We start from the raw sequence: 24,367 nt of genomic DNA, 5'->3' as shown, positions 1-24,367 counted from the left end.
TTATTACTTACACACTTATTTCTACTTTAGCGAAGTTTAGTTTGACGTTCTGCGTCTTTTCAGTTTGAAAATAGAACGGGTCTTTTTTTTAAATGTTGCCATATAAATATATTTTTTTTTTTGAGATTTACTGATGAGTAACTGATTTCGTGTTAGCTATGATTAAAATAATAGTTAGCCTATGATTTCAACAATTGTATAAGTTATATAATTATATAAAGTTATTTATACAAATCCATCAATGCTTTGAGCGATTGAGTATGGAGGATCCTTATATTTGAGAAAAAATAAAGAAATTATAATTTAATAGAATCATGTAACTATTATATTAAGATGATAGATTTTCAAAGTGTTAAGTATTACATGAACAATTTTTTTTTATCTTAGTTGATAGTAAAATCTTACTAAAATTATACTATTGTTGCAGACTCGGCCTAATATCGCAATGGAGTGCACTAGCCGGTCGGTACGGGGGCCTCGTTCCAGCCCCCTGGTACTGGCAGAGGCCTCACGAAAGGACACCACCTAGAGGTAACTATACAACTCTGATTCACAAAACATTTTTTTGAGCATTATCACCTTCATTAGTAGGTATTGCTATGTCTCTTTTTATCGTTTGTCAAATTACTTATGAAAGAAAAAGAGAAAACAGTGTGAAAATATTCCACTACAAAACATTTATTATAATCCCGTTCATATTTATGTACACTGTGTTAATCGGATTAGTACCGAAAAAATAATAATAACACAAAACATATAAAACCTCAAACGTAAACCTCTTTAAAGTGTTGCCATAATGAAAAATATATTGTAATAATTACAACGCACGATATAGTCAGCTAACCAACAGCAACACCGGGAATGATGTCACCGTTACAAGGATTAGCACTGCTACGGCCTCGGCGTAATCAATTGTCACATGCTGTGATTTGTGGGGCTCGGATTACCATTTCGGAGCTAGCTGTCAAAGTTTTTTTTTTTTGTTCAGAAGCCTAGACAGATCTGTGGTTAAAACATACAGTCTTAAACGGTGACAGCTGATTTGAATCCGGACTAACTTGTTGATAAGTTATGCAGTGGGTTACAAATGTTAGATCATTTATCGTTTAAGTACTGGTTTAAAAATATATGATTTGATAAAAACCGAAGACAATTTTTTGGCTGAATTAATTAGTACTTTGCAAAAAAAAAAAAATAATTTAAACGAGCTAAAAATAATCCTTTAATTCTCAATATATGTCATCTGTATGACCTTAAATATATTGACCAATTTCAATAATATTGTCGTAAGAACAGACTGAGGGATTTTTTGTTAATCTAAGTTAGAACTAAGTTAGCACATAAACTAAAACCCATTCGAATCCTAGCAATTGATCCTTAGATGTACATATTATATGCGTTTTATACAAACAGTACAAAATAATACTATTTAACTTTGCACTTATATCCACTTTAATTTATTTAAAAGTTTCCTTAACAATTTTACGAACATTTAAAACGCCATAAATTCCCAAAACCATAATGCATGCAATAGATTATTCCAGTTCTTAACCGATGATATTGCATCAATTCGATGTTTAAAAACATTTCAAATATAGAAGACTAAAGACTCCTCTAAGATTGGAACTGGCTTATGAAATGGTGAGGAACTGTTATAAAAAACCGTTAAAAAAATCAAAATATTCGAATCTAAATAAATATTGAATTTCGAATAAATTGTGACGGTGGTTTGGAATATTCAGATATACAGGTTAGAGAGTCAATCACTTTAGGAAATGATAATAATCATAATTATTATCATTACATAGTATAAAACAAAGTCGCTTACCGCTGTCTGTTCTATGTATGCTTAGATCTTTGAAATTACGCAACGGATTATGAAGCGGTTTTTAATAGACAGATTGATTCAAGAGGAGGTTTTATATGTATAATACATGCACAACATAGTAGTCAAACTAACAGTTTTAAACGTGCGAAGCCGGGGCGGATCTCTAGTCAATAATAATAAATAATTAAAATATATCCAATATGAAAATTAAATAGTACAAACTCTTTTTAAGAATATTATAGTAATGTGTAATGAACCTTATTTGTTAAAAAATAAGATTCAAAATGATTATTATATGGGTTTAAAAGCTCACCTTAGCATGTATATGATCTTTATAATATCAGCTGATGGTGTTACGTTGCAAAATCGATTTTGAATAAACCCATGTGATATAAAGGGAAACTAAGATCTACATGTGTTTGTAAGCACGCACACATCTAATTAAATATGTGAGTATATATACAGAAAATATCTCCTTATATATTCTAACAGTCTCTTGTTAATACTTATATTACGAAAGCATCTATATACATAACTAGAGACCCGCCACGACTTCGCACTAGCGCGATTTATTAATAAAGAAAATGGTATAATATACCCATAGCGTTCCATAATAATTTAGTTTTTAATTAATATTTCTTTAGAAATGATTTAACGGTGATTATCCCTTACAAACAAACATATTTTACGTCCTTATAATATTAGTATACAAAATAACGAATTATAGTTTTCATGAGTATAATGAGAGTTGGTTAAAATTAATTTCTAACGACGATATAAACACAAAACTACCCTTCAAGATGTTCTAATTTATGTCGACCTTAAAATCGTTTAAAAGATTACAAAAAGTATTATGTATTTTTGCATTTTTTTTTTAATCATAAACCTAAATATCAGTCCAAACATATTCTTAATAAACCCAAGCATTATCTTAAATATTCTATCTGCATTGAAACAATGTCAAAACTTTCAATATATTTTCTCGAACAACGTGCTCGAACAAGTCTTAAACAGCACGCTTCGAATATATTTTCCAAAGATCCATACATAAGCTATCGATTGAAATCGAAGTAGACAAACTCTTCATTAATTCACCCGAGCGTCCCATTGTCTGCACGACAAGCGAATATTTCTCACATTCACATTTGTATGTTAGCGGGCTATATTTATGGTAAACAAGCAATCGTCATCTCGTCGCTCTCTCAACCCCGCTCATTTCCCTTTAATTTTCCAAAACCCATCTCCGGGGAAAACAAAGCGAGCGCCATTTCACGCGATCCAAACCGACCGAACAATGCTTTTCTAGCATCCTACATTTATACGTATAGCAACACTGGCGAATTGTCAAACATACGTCCGTCTCGCTCGCACGCGCAGCTCGCCCGCTTATCGCGATTCGCACCAAAAGCTATGTAACGTTCGGTGATGTCGCATGCGGTTCTTTTAATTTTCGAATGCGGTTTGTTCGGATTGCTGTGAGTGCATTTGTTGGCCTCTTTTATTTTTTATGGTGATCGAAGTTGACTACCGTCAGGAATGAGCGCTCCAAATAAATAGAATTTTTTCTCTGTAAACGATATTCTATCCGTATATTGTATACTTATGTTTCAATTGAAATGTGACTGGTTTCATTTAATGGTGTTTTTACTTAAGCAGAATTTAAAAAAAGAACATGCAATGAAGCTTTACTAATACGCAAAAGGGAAATAAGAAATATATAGGTTTTCGATATTTATTTTAGGATTTTGAATATAACACGAGAAGCTATTAAATTACTTTAAATTACTAAACAATTCAGTATTCATAAACTGCTTAACTAGTAAGCGTTTGTGTAAACAGCAAGCCAACGGTAACAAAGGATTACTCGATATGGCTTCTAAAATCAATGCGAATCACTGCTGTCCAACCATTTTATTTGAACCAATTTATCCAAGTCTAGACGTTAAAACAGAGGTCATTTTACACTGTTCGGTGATCCTAAAAGTGACTAACTTTGCGCAAGCTAATTTATACCTTATTTTTTGTTAATAGAGTACAAAATAAACTGTCAGTAACGGGAGTGTTCCCGATTCGGTTGTAGTGATTCATTCAACAGCGTTGATGACATTTGACTTCGCGCCTTCGAGACTCGTTCGAATTTTGAATTTGCATACGCGCGTTTTGTCTTCAATTATTTTTAATAATAGAAAGAAGATTTTAATATTATAAATTTATTTAAGATAGTTGAACATTTAAAATATTTTGGCCTTTGATTCGCTTCCAAACAAAACAAACAGTTAATTATATTATAATTATTATTGTACGGCTTCGATGTCTATTAAACGGACAACAAGAAATACCCGCCAAATTACCTAATCAAGGGCGTAATGGCGTAAAATCCCGATTAGATTATTAACTGTAATTGGATCGGAAATGTAATCGAAATGAATGTGTATTTGTTTTTTTCAATAGAAACCTTTTAAATAGTAAACGTATTTAAGCTTATTCGTGAATTTAAGTACATAGTTGATTAAGTGAACGAAGAGTTAACTTTTTTTTTTTAAATATGTCTTAGACCGTGTGCTTAAATACATAATTCCTAATATTATATTTATACAGTAATTATAACTGATTGCTTATTTATTTAGTATACATTAGTCAATTTTAAAGACGGTTTAGAATATTTTACTGTCCTTCTAAGAGGTAGAGATAGAGATTCTTAGTTGGAATATAAATGATAATGGAGTATACAATTTCATTCGAAAAATATATTAACATTGGTAATTGTTATGTAAAGTGGAATAGGCAGTTTATATTATACAATGAAATTGATTGTAGTTGTATAATAGGTACCTTGATATTAATAACCTAAATAAGACTTAGACACAGACTTATGCTATTAGAACTTGGGCTAACTCAAACATATTGTTACAGAGGATTCCATAAACAACGAGGAAGGCTCAGCAGGGGGCTCGCCAAGACCTCGTAGTCCACCCCGCGCCCCCTCCCCGCCGTCCCCCTCCCGCTCTTCCCCCCGTTCCCCACGCCTCCACCCCGCGCTCTATCCACAACAACCAGACGTTCAAGACTCAGACCCTGACGTCGACGAAAGCGATGACTTCGACAAAGATGAGAAACGGGATCCCACCTCCAGTCTCGGAAAGAGAAAGAAGAAAACACGGACTGTTTTCTCCCGTTCCCAAGTGTTCCAACTGGAATCTACCTTCGACATGAAACGGTACCTCAGCAGCTCTGAGCGCGCCGGTCTCGCTGCGAGCCTTCACCTCACCGAGACGCAGGTGAAGATCTGGTTTCAAAATCGCAGGAATAAATGGAAGAGACAGCTGGCCGCGGAATTAGAGGCCGCTAATATGGCGCACGCGGCTCAAAGATTGGTGCGTGTGCCGATTCTATACCACGAATCCAGACCGACGTCGATGCCACACACGCCAATGCCGATACATCCTCAGTTCTCCAACGAAACCGGCGTCTACTTCCCCCCTCAAGCGCCGCAGCAGCTCCAACCGCTTCCAGCGTCCCCCGTTACGTCTAGAGCGCCGCTGTCCAGTCTAGTGTAGTGTCCGCTTGAAGCCGCTCGAAGAAACGACGCGGCCGATGGACACTTTTAAAAATGGAACGTGTTTTTTTTTTTTAATTTTCAAAAAGCGCGGACTAGTCATAACAGTGAGTGTCATAGCTGTCAAATGCCAAATTATGAATCGTAATTGTATTTTGTAATTGATAATTTAGTTGTGAGTAGTTAAATTATAGATATTAATGTAACGTACAAAATCGTTGTCATTCCACATTGTATATTATTGTAAATATAAATGTTTTAATGTCTTCTTGTATTTATTCTGTGCTAAGCTAGCTAATATTGTAAATAGACATAGCGGAAACGGTGATCGGAGTGCTTGTTGCGACGTGCTATTGTTTCAACATTATTATTGCGTACGTGTTTATAATTATTTGCAATAAACATTAATATTTATTTTCTAATTTAATAATAAATTTACAAAAAAAATAACAAAATTGAACTGTCTCGTTGAAAGTGTAAAAAAGTTCGAAAGTGTTAGAGATTTAAGTCCAACGCTAGCCAACCCAGTTGAGTAGTCCTAATTTTGTATAAAGTGTTGCCATTGTCAGTGTCATTCTATAATTGCTAGCCTAATGCTTGATTCTAAATATTAATGTTATCGATAGCGGACTATCTTTAAAATTACAAATATTATAATAATGCTGAGATAAAGCGGCGAATAAAGACATCACGCAAAATAAAACAAACGTTTTTTTATTTATCTGTTACTAAAAATCTAAAAAACTAGTATTTGAAATTCGAATGGAACTCTGTATATCTGTAACGGTTTCATGGTTAAATCACTGAACCGATTTTGATGAAATTAGCTATGAACAGCTTGAACTCCAAAGAAGGATTTAGGCTACTTATTTATAACCGGTGAATATCCATTTTTATGTATAAACCTTATAATTAAAGTAAATGCATAAATAACTACAATAAAAGTAATTAATGTTATCGAATCGACTTTAACATTAAATATTATTAAGTGCGTTTTTTACTTTTTTTTATTATTCAACTTATTTAACAAACAATTAAAAAAAAAAGCAATAAGTATAGCTTTCATGTAAGGTTAACAATTTAAATCATTAAGGACATATTTAGGGAAATTCTTAATTTAAAATAAAAATAAAAAAGAAAGATATATAACCTAACTCCTTTCTCTATTCTCTTTTTAAATTGAGAGAAGCGATTAATAGTTTGAGATTATCGGATACAGATGCCACTTCTATGATTCCCTGGTCTGTGGACTTAATAAAGGGATGTTTCAAAGGGCTAAGTGTCCATACACGCGTTGATACCAAACCAATGTTTCCGGTCAACACCGCCCGCGTCCGGCCCGGAAGTGAGGGTCGACTTACACGTGCTCTGATTAGCTATCGTTTAACATAACGATTTATAATTGAGATTATACTTTAATTTTTAAAATTAAACCAATTTAATTGGATCTCACTTGTCCTTAATTACGAGAGACGTAAATAGTCCATCTCATGGTTGATTTGTTCATTTATATAAAAACTATTTTCTACTAGCTGTGTTTGCTATTCTTGCGCAGTTAAATTTCAAAGTTTTTTTGTAGCCTCAGGTAGTCCTCATTACATCGTTTATTTGTCAGTGAAAGTCCCATCAAAATCGGTCCAGCTGATCCAGAGATTAGTCCGAGCAAACAGAGAGAAATAAAAAAGACAAAAATTGTTAGAAGTGTTATTTTGGTGAATATACCCAGTATATATATGCATTTAGTAGAAAGAGGTTATTTTTATATTACAAACACACTCCAATTATTGTTATTTATATATATATTATTATTATTTAATATAATATGTATAGATAATCATATATACCATACTGACATTTCACGTTCTGCGATTACTTTCGGGATTCTCCTTACAGAATACATCTACAGAATAGGAATATTTGGGGGCTACCATAAGTCATAATCATGCGTCCATCGAAAAAATATGAATGTTCGGCGTTTAAATTCTAGGTAATTATATAACTTCTCTGTATCCTTGATTTCTTAAAGGTCTTAAAGACTTTAATACCAAATGGTGATTGGTCTTAAATATCATAGATCTGAATGCTGATTGGTCTTAAATAACACAAATTTGAACATGAGAAAATAGAAGGATTTCTCATTGCTACATATTAGATTTACCAAGCAACTTCGCTCGACTTTACCTACATTTTTTTAAGTCAATATTTTTATTCAATGTAGATTCGTTACACTTGCTTATGGATTTAAAAAAAAAAACAGATTTGGATCGTTCAAGAAACTAAGAAAGCAGATAATGAAATTATTTTCTCAACGAGGCTAATAATAATGTATGTATTTGAAATGGACCTTGGCGATAGTTTTATTACAATATCTTATTAAATATAAGATAGTTAAATCTATCTATATAGATCACTAGCCGTAACACGAATTTAACAAATAAGTTATTGTTGTAGCTCTTAAGTTACTCCTTATTACATCAGTTACCTGTCAGTGAAAGTACAGTCAAAATCGGTTAAGCCGCTCCAGAGATTAGCCTGAACAAATAGACAGACAAAAATTATTATACATACAGATTATTTAAGCTTACTTTTTGTAAACGTTTTAATTCACACGTGATTAATTAACAACCATTTTTGACAACAATTAAATGACAACTCATTGTAATTTAATTTTTGTTACAAATTGTTAATTTATTTCATTGTCTTGTATTTAATACATATTACGTAGCAGAAGCAACTTTGTTCCAACTGAGTGTCCTATGATAGCGCTTGTTGTTTCTGTCAAGAGATTCCTTCTAGCAGCTCTAAGCAGTACTCAGAGTGAGTTGAGTTCGCTCTACCTAGCGTACAGCGGACAGTCTTAGGCAAGTTTCCAAGAGCATGTGATACTCTGGGTCAGCTAATCCATCTGCAGCTATCTCCCATCAATAAGAGCAAAGGAACAAAAAGTGCTGTTTCATCAATTGTTTAATCTGATATTTGCCACGTGGCCTTTGAAGGATATCATTGCTATTCTATTTTAAATACAAAGTACAAGATATTTCTAACTAAATTAAACAGCGACCCGCCTCGTCTAAGGTTTCAATACCTACTGATACCAAAATTACTACAGAATTTGTCTATTTACGATATCACATATTCGAAAATTATCAGTGTTTCTCTACTATATTGTCCATGTTTTATACAAAACCTTCCTCTTGCATCACTCTATTTATTAAAAATGCTTCAATTTTGAGTAATATTAAAGACCTAAGTATACATAGGGAAAACAGTGGTAAGCGACTTTGTTTTATACTGTTTTTATAAATCCAAACTCAGCTCGATTAGATATAAATACATTTATTTAACATAATAGGTTCAATCGGCATAACTCCAAATTGTACAATCAATCACCCTTAATTTTCATGATAACCCCGTTAAAAACCCCGGATTCTGACCACCGAGAGCTCTCTTCTGTTATTTTCTTTCTTTATTTCTCCTGTTACCTCACAATCTCTCCAGTCATCCAATTGGTCAGCCGATCAAATTCTACTTTCTTAACCGGCCAGCCACGACGCAACAGTGTTACCATCTCTAAATCAGAATAAAATAAATAAAATCATCACACTATGTAATAATATCAAAAAATAATATATATTTAAAAGCACTGCAGCTGATTCGTAATTTATTTCACAATTAACTTTTGCTAATATATAACATCAAAACATTTTGACAACAAATTCTCGGCAATAATTCGGTAATGAAACAAACGCCCATCGCCCTTCTGTAAATATATCTATTTAATTAAGCGATTCGCGATATTAATTCGATTATTACTCCTCGTAAAAACTTACAAAACAGACTTTTGCCGCGCAAACGACGCGCCGTCACGGAACACGCCATGCCATAAAGCAATTTGGATTTTATCGTTCGGTAATAGAGATTACATTGGTTTATCACAACAATCCTCTAATTACTGCCGCGCATACAAGCATTAGCACGCCACCAACTGAATACATTGCAAAAGCAACCTTAAAAATATTTTACACAGAGTATATTTTTCGTGTCACCCATAAACATTGTAATCAAGTAATCTTGAACAATTACATTTGAAGGAAATTTGACTTTAAATTTAATGGGACAAGATTTGAAATTGAACAGTGGGTAGGTATGTATGTAGTGTCATCTATCGGACGTTAGATCGAGTTAGTTCGTTCCGGAATGTTAATTTAATTAAAATTGGAACGTTTTGCCGCGTGCCCCCAAGTGTTGCCACGCGACACGACGGATTTTTGTCGTTATTCAACTGTCACTTCATTATTGGAATTGAATTTGGAACGTTTGCGGGTTTTTTAATTTTTTTTATTCGCCTCTTATCTGATTGCTTGTTAGTTTTGTATTTCGAAAGATTTTTCGTTTAACATTTTATGCGCTTTTAATTAAATTATTAAGTTTAATGCTAATAACGGTAGTAATGACGCAGTCAGGCTGTAATTTGCACGTTTCTTATACTGTTACGTCGAATTACGTTTAACTTATTTGAAGAAGAAGAAAAACTAGTATCGATAATATCTTATGACGTAGTTTAATATATACTCGGTAACAATTACTGATTAAAAAGGAATTGATATAATCTGAGAAATCCGTAAGATACTCAGTAGTTAAAATTTTCTAGTAGTTATTGATAGGATGGAGGAGAATCACCTACCATATGGCTCAATTACCTACCTACCTGCCTACTTATATATAAATAAATAAATATGAGACAACATCACATACATTACTCTGATCCCAATGTAAGTAGCTAAAGCAATTGTGTTATGGAAATCAGAAATAACGACGGTACCGCAAACACCCAGACCCAAGACAACATAGAAAACTAATGGTAATCTACATCGACTCGGACGGAATCGAACCCGGGACCTCAGAGTGGCGTACCTATGAAAACCGGTGTACACACCACTCGACCATGGAGGTCGTCTAAATATATTAAATATGTATTTATTACTTGGTGGCAGGGCTTTGTTGAAGCCTGTCTGGGTATTATACATTAGTGGTCTGCGAGCGGTGGTGACCACTTATCATAAGATTACCATTTACCATATTACATATATTCTATCCTGATAATTAACAAAGACTTTAGACTCTATAATCTTATATCCTGTATAAGGTTATTTATGAATGTTTTTAATACGAGATAAAATTTATTAATTGACAACGTTCAATTAATTTGTTTGAGACAATGATGTTGTAGTAAACAGATATGTTATTAAGGCGTAAAAAGTGAAGACTAGAAAACGTCCTAATTGGGACGTTTGCCTTTAGTTGTTTGACGTAGTAATACGTTATAATACATCATAATTACGTAGTAATACGTTTTGCGTAATTAAAACATCTAGTTATCCCTTTTACTTATTGTTTTTATCAAGCTATCCTTTTTACTTATAACGAAATGTAAAATAAACGGTATGGATATAACATATCTGTTTATTAGAATATCATTGGTTTGAGAAGTTTTGTTATTGAAAATAATACCGGGAATGATTTATTGACATCGCTGAGTTATTGCTGATGAATCTCCATCGTAATTGTTATTGTTTATGTTTTTTCTGCTTTTTTTAAATAAGGCTCTTATTAAACACGTCAACTGTGAGTAAAAAATAAACAGTGGAAAATGAAATCTCATATATATGTTAATTAATTAATAATATTAATTTTATTTATCATTGGTATAGCCTGTAAATTTCCCAATGCTGGGATAAGGCCTCCCTATCCCTTTGAGGAGAAGATTTGAAGCATATTTACTTGGTGGTAGGGCTTTGTGCATGCCCGTCTGGGAAGGTACCACCCACTCACCAGTTATTTTAGCGCCAAGCAACAGTACTCAGTATTGTTGCGTTACGGTTTGAAGGCTGATTGAGCCAGTGTAACTACAGGCACAAGGGACATAACATCTGTAAGGAATAGTTAATATTTCTTAGAGCGTCATTGTCTAGGGGTGATGGTGACCACTTACCATTAGGTGGCCCATATGCTCGTCCGCCAACCTATACCATAAAAAAAATCCACCACGCTGCTCCTATGATGAAGCATGAAAGTTTCTCCACGATGTTTTCCTTCGTCGAAAGTATATAATAACCTTTTTTGAAATATACTAAATAAAAAACTGATTACATTTTTTCACATTTGTGTTAAAATGAATCAACAGTGTATTTACTCGTATGTCGTCATATTTGCGTGAGACAGTTGATTTGTCTCATTCCGTCAGTGACGTCACTAATGCCCGCTATACACGAGGCTATGTAGCATGGAGCTTGTATCAAGTCAATAGAAAGATCATTGAAATATTAAGCATTGTCAGTTGTCATATTATTTATGTACAAACAGTACAATGACACAGATAATAAAAACACAAGAAAATCACCAATATAAACTAAGTTTTCGTCAATAATTTCACTCCGAAATTTTTTAAGTAATTTTCTGCCACGTAAAACCACTCTGTGGAACCAACTTTCGCTGGCAGTTTTTCCTAACCAATACGACATGGGAACCTTCATAAAAAGAGCGTGGGATGCAGGAGAAAGAGGACGAGAGTAGATAAGAGAGCACAGATTACTTCGGCAACATTTAATTTTCTCTAAACCATATGACAGTGACAGTGACGTATCTTTAATGATATGGACAAGGCGGCAAATTCGCACGTGACATTGGCGAAATAATCTGTGCCTTTTTGACACAAATAAAATCCAAAAAAAGGCGACAAATGCAGAACAGATAATTAAGAAAAGCGATATATAATGTAGTTGTTTTCTTTACATCTGACATTTAACGTTATTTTATAAAGTTGATTCCATAAGTGTAATTGTTTCGTAATGTCTGAAACAATGAAACGATCGTCAATTAATTACAGGGTAATTAGAATGTGAAATATCATATATCCAATGTGCTGTCAATTCCTGTGACAGATAAGCGAAATGGCCGCTAATGGCCGGCTCGCTGTCAACTATGTTTGTTTTTTAAACATGTAATTATTCAAATTTCGAACGGCAGATGCGTATGGATACGTTAATCGATTTTCGACGCGTGTCGCTCGCTTTACGACTTTCAAATTTTATTCAAGCAAAACTTTACCGTTTTCGTATTGCTATAAGTACGATTTTATCGAAGCTGATAGTTTTTAGTTGTGATTAATTATTTTATTAAATTTAAAAAAATACTAATCCGATTATGGTCTTTATTTCGTTGATGATAAATACGTTTTTTCTGTCAATGGTATAATTTGAGTTTTTTTATAATATTGGTAACATCAAAGTTAATGATGTGTTTGATTACGATTGTGTTAGTGGAGCAATTATATGGATTAATGACTCGTGTGTGTTAGTGATACTGAGTAATATTTCATTAAACTGAGTTTACGATTCCTATTTTGAGTACAAACATTGTTAAGACTATTTATCGTACTTTAGGTGTCTAATTGAAAATTGCGGGTTCAAGCCCGGGTAATCACCGCTGAATTTATGCTGAAAAATACATTGTGAGAAAATCAAGCCCATCAGGATAGGTACCACTCAATCATCAAGCACATCTGAGTGACTAAAATTGATGGCATATCCTCCTACCCTTATCCCAATTTTATTCGGGATCGGCGCAGCATGTCTTCTTCTTCCAAATTTCTCTGTCAGACGTCATCTCACAAGTAACATTCTTTCCAGCCATATCGTTTTTCACACAAACCATTCATCGTTTCTTTCAAATTCAAATTACTTTGTTCAGAAGCATTACACTTATTGATGGTCAAATGAAACAGTACCGGTTCGGAAAAGAAAACACCCTGACCTGAGAAGAGACGGCGAAAGAAACTCAGCGGTCGTCCACCACCTCTATATCCATCCACGTCCACGCTCAAGACTCTTTACATCATGGTCCTCATTTCACATAACATGCCAATACCATGACCAATAAAAAAAAAACATCAAAGATTAACACTGGAACAGCGTAGTGGAATATGTTCCAAATATTTTAGATATTCATAGGCTGTTACTTGAAACAGTATATAAAGTACAAATAAATAGATATCAGTGAGATTGAGGCTCAAAGCATTGATGCACCGAATTCTCACGGGATGCATTAAGCAATACACACGGAGCGATATTGATTTTTATTCGCATAAATCCCCTTTAAATACAGTCTTTAGATCATTTATTTATCAATATAAGTATTGCCAGTAAAAATAAAATTAAATAATTACACTTTTACTTATTTGATTAGTGGTACTACGTAGCTACATGGAGTCGAGATGGCCCTGTGGTTAGAAAGCGTGCATCTTAACCGATGATTGCGGGTTCAAACCTAGGCCAACACCGCTGTTTCATGTGCTTAATTTGTCTTAATAATTCATCTCGTGCTCAGCGGTGAAGGAAAACATCGTGAGGAAACCTGCATGTGACAAATTTCATAGAAATTCTGCCACATGTGCATTCCGCCAACCCGCATTGGAACAGCGTGGTGGAATATGTTCCAAATCTTCTCCTCAAAGGGAAAGGAGGCCTTTAGCCCAGTTGGCCTTTAGTTGTTGTACAACAGCCTGTAAATTCCCACTGCTGCTGAGCTACATGATGAATTCAAAAAGTATGAGACGGATATGACGTAATGATGATAATTTTATTGTAAGTTTAGTTTATTTTATCATGCCCGGTGTTTGCCACATAGATGTTCAGAGTAGTGTGGTCTTCTCTTTTAAAGGAAATAATGCCTTGACCAAGCAGTACTTTATCACATCATATCATCAGCCCGTTTTTGTCCACCGCTGGACATAGGCCTCTCCAAGCGCACGCCACTGTGGTCTTTCTCCGGCTACTCGATCCAGCTCCTGCCTGCCGCCTTGCGTATATCGTCACTCCACCGTGCCCGAGGACGTCCTACACTACGTTTGCCGAGACGCGGTCCCCACTCTAGAACACGTTTCCCCCAACGGTTATCGGTTCTGCGACAAATATGACCAGCCCACTGCCACTTCAGCTTACTAATCCGGTGGGCTATGTCGATGACTTTGGTTCTTTATGAAACAAGTAAATTATTGGTCCACTGAATCAGTAAACAGCTTTGCCCATTATGAAAAATTAAAAAATATATATAATAACACTGTCCATCGCCAGAGCACTATCAACTGCGGAATTTATGATGTTTTATGTCCTGTATAAGTTTCTCATTTTTAGCTTATACAGCAGATCTTGAAGTTCTAGCTTTCAACCGGTTCATTGAGCCAATGTTGCTGTATGAAAATCTGCTACAATAGTGTAAGTCAATCCGAATTAGAACAGAGCTGCCTTCGGACTGTTATCACTGTCACCTAGTATACTCAGGTTACTTGAAGTAACCTATATGCACTAGAACTGTATAATAGCTGCTTCTCGTCAATGCACTGTCATCTATGGAATGTCAAATGTTTTGCCCATCATATGTAACTGTTTCATGGGTGTCATGTCGAGCTCTTGAGGCTCGGGTTCCAACCAATTGAGTTTTTGAGTTACTCTGAATTAATTGAACCGTCCGAGAAAATTCTCAATGACATCGCGGAGTCTAAAGGTTGTAAGTGTGTATCGGAATATATGTAAAGTCATTCGTTTTGCGTTCGAGCACTTTAAAGTCCTATCAGAATTCCCATCACCCTCGGATTATGAGATTGTGTGAAAAGAAAGTGCATCTGTTTGTGCACACACTTGTAGACATATTCTATATGTGAACAATAAGAGATGAGACATCATCATTAATTAAAAATCGTTATAGATTACTGGCTCATCGTTATTATTGAGTTATTTTTATAAATAATCTTGTAAAATTGTAATTTATTTTTGTTGTCAGTCTGAAATAGATTATAATCATATTAACCTCGTTTAGAAACCTGTACTGTAGATTAAAAATTATCTCCGTAACTTCTCTTAAGTTTTTCAGGTCAAAAGTATTAATTTCTAAATCGTCAGTTGATCTTTTTTTAGATATTTTGATTTAACATCAACTTTGTTTTGATATACTTACTTGTACGTGCAAGCCTGTGTAGGACGGTACCATCCAGTATTTGGTATTGATAGGAATGGTTAATATTCCTTACAGCGTCATTATCTATGGGCGGTGGTGTTGCTGTGTTTATTTGTATAAAGAGATTATATCTAATTACTTTTTTGTTCCATTTGCTGTCGAAACGCTTGGCCCTTGGAGTAGTGGTGCAAAAAGCTTCCTCAAAAGTATAACACCTCGCCTCATTGCCTCCACTGGTGACAGGAGGGCTGGTTCGTTTTTTGCCCAGAGGATTGGAATTGCGATTCAACGGGGAAATGCTGCTAGCATTCTTGCCACCATTCCACGCGGTCAAGATTTATAGAGTAACTAGTTTTAGTTCATATTTGTATATATATATATTTAAGCATTTAATGTTGTTAATTCTTATGTTAATAAATAATAGACCTATAAAGAGATTAGACATCAACATATGTATAAATTCAGTGTAATTCGCTCGGAATCGAACCTAAGACAAACTAATTGATGGCAGCGGTAACGAGCGGATGCCGTGTTTACGATGTGTTCATAACAATATTTTATTAAGGCTAAGTCGACTTTTGTATCTTAGCTTAATATTGGGATTCGTTATGAGAAAATTTGTATAACTAAGCAATATATTGTAATGCTTAATTATAAAAAAGTATATATTATGAAGAGCTGAGATGGCCCAGTGGTTAGAACGCGTGCATCTTAACCGATGATTCGCGGGTTTAGCTCCAGGCAAACACCACTATATATATGTGCTTAATTTGTGTTTATAATTCATCTCGAGCTCGGCGGTGAAGGAAAACATCGTGAGGAAACCTGCATGTGTCTAATTTCATCGAAATTCTGCCGCATGTGCATTCCACCAACCCACATTAGAACAGCGTGGTGGAATATGTTCCAAACCCTCTCCTTAATGAAAGAGAAAAATACAGTCTGTTACTTTACTTTTTTTTACTTTAAATATTATGAAATCAATAGACATATTATTGTTTTATTTGTTAATTTTTTTTTATTATCGATTCATAGAGACGTAGGTAAAATCTAGTGACAGACTTGTATTTTTTTTTATTTGGAAATTTACAGGTAAAGGCATACACTATTTATGCCAAATATGAAAGTGACATCAGGTACATACTTCGCGGATACAATCTTAATTAATCATTTTATAAATAATATGTATTTTGCAATATATTTAATATATAACTTTTTATAAAGCTAAAACTAATAGTCCTATTAAAACGTTGCAAGTTAGACATCTTATTTTTGTTTTTTAAATATCAAAGCATCTTTCCCTTATCAAATAGCACGTCTAATAACACAAAGTGGTCTCGTATACAGCTGTAAGCAATGTCGATAGATAATGCTTTTGTAACACTTATTGATTCATAACTCATGTTAGAACTAGCGCGCACTGGTGATTTTTGTCACGGTGACTGTTTTGTCACGGGCTTGTTCGCCGGTCGGCGTATACAAATGTCACCCAATTGTCACGTCGTAACGTGCGCGCACCTCCATACATATTCACGGACTTGTCAAGAGTGACGAAACAGTCACCGTGACAAAAATTGCCGGTGCGCGCTAGCAGTTGGACTAAGCGACCTCACGACTTTGCGTGCTTATATTTAAAGACTTCCATTAATTATTTTCTTTACTTTTTTGTAATATACTGACAAAACGATTGAATCAAAGTATCTTACATATTAAAGAGAACGGCGCTTCGGGAATAGTTTTAGTGTTAAATCTATATTATTATTATAAATGTGAAAGTAACTCTGTCTGTCTGACGCTCTTGTCACGAACAAATCGCTGAACCGATTTTGATGAAATTTGGTATGAAGAAAACTTGAACTACAAGGAAGGACATAGATTAGTTTTTTGCCTAGCACATGACAACCAACACCCTAAAACGGGCGAATCCCTGGGCGACTACTAGTATTTGATAAATTTTGTTTTTATATTATTTACCTCATTAATTAAATTTTTAATCCTAATTAGTTTTAGGTTCTTTATAGGGTCTTGAAGTAATTTAAATAACAAGTATCGAAATATAATAATCTAATATTACAACAATTCCACGATAGCATCAAAAAACGAATGCACGCGTCTGTGCAAAAATAACGCGCTTTTTTGCGCAAACTGCTTATAAATAAATCTAAATAAATGAACATTAAATGATTAATGTGTGTGAGTAAAATTTGCACAAGTAAACTCAGAAATTATGAAATGGAAAATTGACAAGGGAAATTAAATTTTACAGAAATAAAGTTCCTTTTAAAAACAGATTGTATATATCACAACATCGTATAAAACAAAGTCGCTTTCTCTGTCCCTATATCCCCATGCATACTTAATAATCTTTAAAAAAACTCAACGAATTTTCATGCGGTTTTTTTAATAGATAGAGTGATTCGAGAAGAAGGTTTGTACATATAATACACGGAGAATTTAGTAAAGAAACAGCCGTGGGAAGCAAGAGCGGGTAGCTAGTATTTTATAAGTAGTTAAATATTTGGATCAAAAATAAATTTGTCAATCCAGCAGACTGTATTGGGATATTTACAGGTTTTAAATTTACTTTACTTAATATAAACTTGGGATTGATTCGATGTCATTACAAATTATAACAACTTTTTTTATCTTAATCTCCGCCATTTTTTTTAAACAAAATATTGGCGCCATTTTTTCTGTCTGTGTTGTTCTTTTTTTAAATACATTATCGAAACAAAATCGCGCTATCAGATGTTAATCGGTAATAAATTTCGCAAGTCCGACGTGCGCCCGAGGGTGGTCGTGTTCTAATCAACATTTTGAAGGTTCATAATTAAATGGGTAATTATAATTCCGAATGTTAGTCAATTATAAATATACACGTAATTGCTTTTAGTTCTAGTCGGTTTTTTATTAACACTTTGACTGGGGAGTAATTTTTTTTTTATTTTTATTTATACAGTACGAAGCGTTTAAGACCTCGTATGAAAACTATCATAATAACGGGGCTTAATAACTTTTATGAAATTACAAGTAGATGTTGAAAAAGAGTAACGACTGACTTTTACCGACTATTCTCGGTACAACATACAAACATAAAGATTGCAATAGATCAGGCTGTTAATTAAGGAAACAAATTAAGATATTTATTTGCACACGGTTTTCTATGACTTTTATGACCTGATCGATTCGATCGAGCTGAAATTTTGCACAAGCGTTTATTTGTTACAATGCACGAATAATTAAATGTTGTTGTTATATATCCAATATGGCAGACGGATCGGATTGGTGATTTATCTTTTTTATCGCAACCCTTCTGTGTAACTAATATCATTGTATTTTTTAAATGTTGAAAAAGAGTAACTTCTGAGTTTCTTCCCGGTTCTTCTCGGTATAATCTACTTTCAGAAATGGTGGTAGCTTAACTTAATTGTTAAATGACGATTCAAAAGTGCTTGTAAAAGCCTACTTGAATAAAGTTCATTTTGATTTTGATGTGGTTTCATCGAATTTTATTGCTTCAGTTCGGTTGTCAAAGAGACCGTATTAAAGTAGGTACACCAAAGCATTCTGTTTCAATAGGCATCATATAAATATATTTATCACTTTCCTGCTATGTACAATAGATGTTACGGCCTCCGCAAGTTAGAAAATTTTATGTTTTTCTAAGCCTCATCGCAAGAAGGATACGAGGCCTATTAAACCTCGCTCTGCATTCAACGTGTTAAAACTAAGTTAAACAGTAAGTTATATGCAAAAAAAAAACGTAAAGTAACAGCTTGTAAATGTTTCACTGCTAGGCTGAAGCCTCCTTTTCCTCGAGGAGAGGTATGTTAGCCTACTCTATCACGATGTTCCAATACGAATTGGTGAACACGTATATTGTGGTATCACATTAAAATTAGACACATGTAGGTTTCCTTACGATGTTTCCCTTAATGCTCATGAAAATTAAACTTGTTTGGGTTTGAAGCCACAATCATCGGTTAAGATGTACGCGATCTAACCACTGTGGCATTTCGGTTCACTTGTTTACAATAATCATTTATGAAATATGAATTTGGAAGTCTTATTACTGATATGATATTAATATCAATATAATAATTAAAACAAACAAGCTTAATGGTATAGTTAATTATTTTTGAAATTAGACCATCCTAAGGGAACGTAAACCCTATAAACAATAATGTTATTTACAATTAAATATATATTGATATTATAAATGTTAAAGTAACTCTTATATCCGCTCTATTACAACCGAACCGAATTCGATTAAATTGTTTGTGAAGTCAACTTAAATTTCAAGAAAGCACATAGGCTACTTTTTTTCACAACACATGAAAACAAAATCTCTAAAATGCAAGCGCAGCCGAAGTATAAAATAAACAATAGTAGCGTATTGCCTTGGTGGGAAGAGTTATCTTTTATAAACGTACACTACACAACAACAACAACAACAGCCTGTAAATTCCCACTGCTGGGCTAAAGGCCTCCTCTCCCTTTGAGGAGAAGGTTTGGAACATATTCCACCACGCTGTTCCAATGCGGGTTGGTGGAATACACATGTGGCAGAATTTCTATGCAATTTGTCACGTGCAGGTTTCCTCACGATGTTTTCCTTCACCGCTGAGCACGAGATGAATTATAAAGACAAATTAAGCACATGTATCAGCGGTGCTTGCCTGGGTTTGAACCCGCAATCATCGGTTAAGACGCACGCGTTCTAACCACTGGGCCATCTCGACTCGTACACTGCTTAAATATATTCCCGCTAATACTGCTAAGCCGATTTAGATGAAATTAGACAGATGAGCTTAGTAACAGAAGAACTAGGGTAGACTTTTTTTTATAAATTAATGGTAAGCTCTATTTTTAATGTTTTTTTTAATGGTATATGCGGACGAGCATATGGGCCACCTGATGGTAAATGGTCACCATCACCAATGACGCTGTATGAAATATTAACTATTCTTTACATCGTCAATGTGCCACCGACCTTGGGAACTAAGATGTTATGTCCCTTGTGCCTGTAGTTACACTGGCTCACTCACCGTTCACACCGGAACACAACAATACTGAGTACTGTTGTTTGGCGCTAGAATAACTGATGAGTGGGTGGTACCTACCCAGACGGGCTTGCACAAAGCCCTACCACCAAGAAATGTTATGATTGTTTTTGATTATTTTGTTTGTAATGAAAAACGAATGCTCACCTAAACTGAAATAATAAACTTTACTTAATTAAATGTTAATTTGCCAATCATTACGAATACATAACAACTTTTCAATATATAGCAACACTGTTACCCCGAAAAAAAAACAAATGAGGTCACCATGACTTGTATAAAAAAAAAAATAATAAAAATAATGATAACCAACAAGCGTATTTAACATGACAATACAAACAGACAGAAGACCGTTATTCGTATCTCGGTTAGATCTATATGTAGATAATTATCACATTTTCGGGGCCTGCGCACGCGCAGTATAATTTCGACTTTCGCCCCAGTTTTAATGATCGAACGTGGAATGAATATGAGCTGTTATGCTGTTTAATTTACGGATGAACCGCACGCGATACACGCTCGCGACGTCGATGTGACACGTTTTAAGATATCGTCATTATGTCATTATTATTTCACTAGCGACCAGTCTTTATATTTATAATTCATCTCGTGCTAAGCGGTGAAGGAAAACATCGTGAGGAAACCTGCATGTGACAAATTTCATAGAAATTCTGACACATGTGCATTCCACCAACCCGCATTGGAATAGCGTGGTGGAATAAGTTCCATCTTTTTCTCAAAGGGAGAGGAGGCCTTAGCCCAGCAGCGGGGAATTTACAGGCTGTTGTTGTTCCTGCATCACTAAAGTGCCCTTATTATTGGTGAAGATTACAGTCACTTAAAACGGAATCTTTACCATTTTCTTGTTCACGAGACTGGTGTTAGAAAAATGGTTGGCACCATCAAATAAATAACATGGCAAATATCTCGTTTCTAATAACTGTAATAATTAAAATAACCATGTTAATTTGAGATCTTATGTGTATTTGTAATGATCTTCCTTGTGCTTGGAGTAAGACTGATATATATACAGTTCAAACCAAAACACAAATGCTGTTATCGTTAGATTTGTGATGTGTGAATGGTGGTACCACCGTACTCACCTAGACTGACGAAGAACCTTCCAACGAGTATTTTAAATGATCTACTGAAAAAAAAACAAACGCGTAAATTAAACAAAATAATAATAATAAATAAATATTGGACATGTATGTTGTCCAATAAATAAAAATACTCTGATCCCAATGTAATTACAAACACCCAGACCCAAGACAAAATAGAAAACTAATAAACTTTTTCTACATCGACTCAGGTATCGAACCTGGGACCTCGGATTAAACCTATGAAAACCGTTGGACACACTTCTCGACCATGGAGGTGATACTCATCACGAGAAGGCTTTTACAGATTTAGAGCATTTATTATATATTCGCATAGCAATCATGAATTTAACATACGTATTAAAAATTCAAGACGTGTCTATCATTTGGAGGTCTATGGCATAGCGACGAATCGAAATAAAACATATTCGAGGTACAACGATAACATATTCAGTAATTAATTCGATAATTAACATGAAAACAATTAATATATGTTACACGAATTGCATAATGTTGTTTTGCCTTTTCATACATTAGCTTATCGTTACAGACAGATGTAATTAGGCAATAAATTCACATCCTTATGAACGATGTGATAATGTTGAGTGGCTCGCTGTAATGCAAGCGCGATGAGCGAGGGTGCGACGGATGTTTAAAATTCGAACGTGTTCCAATTTCGAATACGTATTTTTTTTTTATTAAGCAGTCCGAGACTATTATCGAACATAAATATGCCAATATTTGCTGTAAGAAATATTAATAATGTTCCCTTTAGTTCTAGTGTTTTAATTATCTTTTAAACCTGTAGGTACACAACGATACTAAGTTTTGCTGTTTGGTGATAGAATTCGTGATGAGTGGAAGGAGGGAGGTACCTATCTAACTTGGTAGTTAGTGAAATAAGGTTACATCTATACTAGTACAGTATATATTTCACTAGTAGTGAAATCTCGCGTTTTATGGTGTTGTCATGAGTCACGCGAAAATGTAACTTATGTCCTTTCTTGGAGTTTAAGTTTACTTCATAACAAATTTCATGAAATTCAGTTCAAGGGTTGGTCGTGAAAGAGCGTCTGACAGAAAGACAGACACAGTTTCACATTTATAATATTAATTTAGATTATCATGTACTATATAGTGTATATTTTTATTATGCTTCTATTAGTATATTTGACATCGTCATCAGCCAATTGCAGTCTACTGCTGTACGTTTTCTCCTGAAGTGTTTCACGGCTCCAGGTCTTCGCTTTCCACACCCAGAAAGATTGCAGTTAGTTGCCGCTAACTATTCAGTTCAACAGATCAGGTAAGGCTTAGGTGACGCTGTTTTTATGTTCTGTTTAGTTTAAATAAATTAATGTTCTGTATTCATTACTTACGTTGATCTAGTGATTTAGTTTAACGAGCTTCAAATACCAAAGTCCTGAGCTAGATGGCAATAAGATGGTTTTTCTGACCAGGAATATTATTAATAATTCTGGAGTTTGGAAGTGTTTACATCGCCTCAGAGAGCACGTAACGCCTTTATAATTATTGAGGTGATATTGTGTTTTCGCACCCGTTAATTACGAGAGTTAGTTAACAGAATAAATTTAATTAACACCCGGTACCTTGCTGTGAGTGTTTTATAAAATGTTTTTTTTTTTTTATGAAAATATATTTCAACTAGCTCACTCTATACGGTCGTATGTCCGAAGCCTGAGGGCGATCGCTTCACTAATGTTTATTTTATGTAAAGCGCACGTCCTCACTAGGAATTAGTCAAATCCAATTACTGAGCCGCGATCGAGCGAACCGTTGCGTAACATGGAACGTAAACCTTTAAGATAATATATGTTATGTATATAACAACTCATATAAAAGCAAAAGTATGTTAACAGGCCGATATCCCGAACGCTTGCGTGTCTCATAAAAAAATTGAACATCGACATATTTTTTTTTCTAATGTTCTATATTTAAAAAATATATTTGATATAAATATGAAATTTTAAGGTGGTTTCAGACAAATTCCTGTTAAGAACGTTCACACGAGTGAATGTTAATTTTCATGCTAATTATTAACATTGTCAAATCAGTTCACTAATTTATTAAATTGTCACTTTTTTTTAGATACTGAGTGACAGAGAAATACGAAAAACCATCTTTAGGAAGTAAATACCATATTACAAATTCATTTTCACTAAAACTTTTTTTAGTTAGAACGGTCACTATCAATAAATTACAGCTGTTTATTTTTTCGTATTTTTCACAAAATCAAAATTGGCTGAATATTTTTACTCCTTCGTGTCGTTATAATTTATACGACTACAAAAATAATAATTAATTATCTCTCTAGTTCACGTAATAATTTGTAAAATTGTAATGTTCTTCATCGTGTTTATAGAAAATATGAATATTTATACGTTTTGATAAAAAGTAATTTTAATTACTAAGCTATGACTCGAAATATATTTTATTTAAAAATGAAGTAAGCATGACCTTGGCCATATGTTCTCAATTTAAAAAGAATCATTGTCATGTCATTGAAAATTCAAACTAAACTATATATCATGCATTTAAATATCGAACAATGTGGGTACAAAAAAACACTTCAATTCAATAAAATAAGCAAAAAATAACTGTATTCGAAGATGATAAAGATCACATTAATATAATGAGACATCAAAATATACAATTCAAAATATTATAAAGTTACAGGAAAATAAACTCTAAGTCCAAGGCAAAAGAATGTTAATAACAGCAAATGTATTTTTTTGTAAAATCTTAATACGTTTTGAAATTTGAGGTGTGAGTGACGACAATTCGAACG

The 24,367-nt window shown here is 34.0% G+C and overlaps 1 protein-coding gene across 1 annotated transcript in view; it reads left to right on the top strand.

Moving 5' to 3' along the window:
* Positions 1-6,065, top strand: part of LOC124539813 (homeobox protein HMX3-B-like) — a 35,310-nt gene extending 29,245 nt beyond the window's left edge. Inside the window, exons 3-4 of the mRNA XM_047117171.1 lie at positions 428-531; positions 4,742-6,065. Of these exons, the coding sequence (XP_046973127.1) occupies positions 428-531; positions 4,742-5,385 (748 nt within the window). The 3' untranslated portion in view covers positions 5,386-6,065. The remainder of the gene's footprint in view (positions 1-427; positions 532-4,741) is intronic.
* The last annotated feature ends 18,302 nt before the right edge of the window (positions 6,066-24,367 follow it).

This window comes from Vanessa cardui, chromosome 23 (genome assembly GCF_905220365.1).
Source record: "Vanessa cardui chromosome 23, ilVanCard2.1, whole genome shotgun sequence".
NCBI classification, from domain to species: Eukaryota; Metazoa; Arthropoda; class Insecta; order Lepidoptera; family Nymphalidae; genus Vanessa; species Vanessa cardui.
The sequence above is the reverse complement of the archived record's forward strand: the minus strand, read 5'-3'. Positions and strand labels throughout refer to the sequence as shown.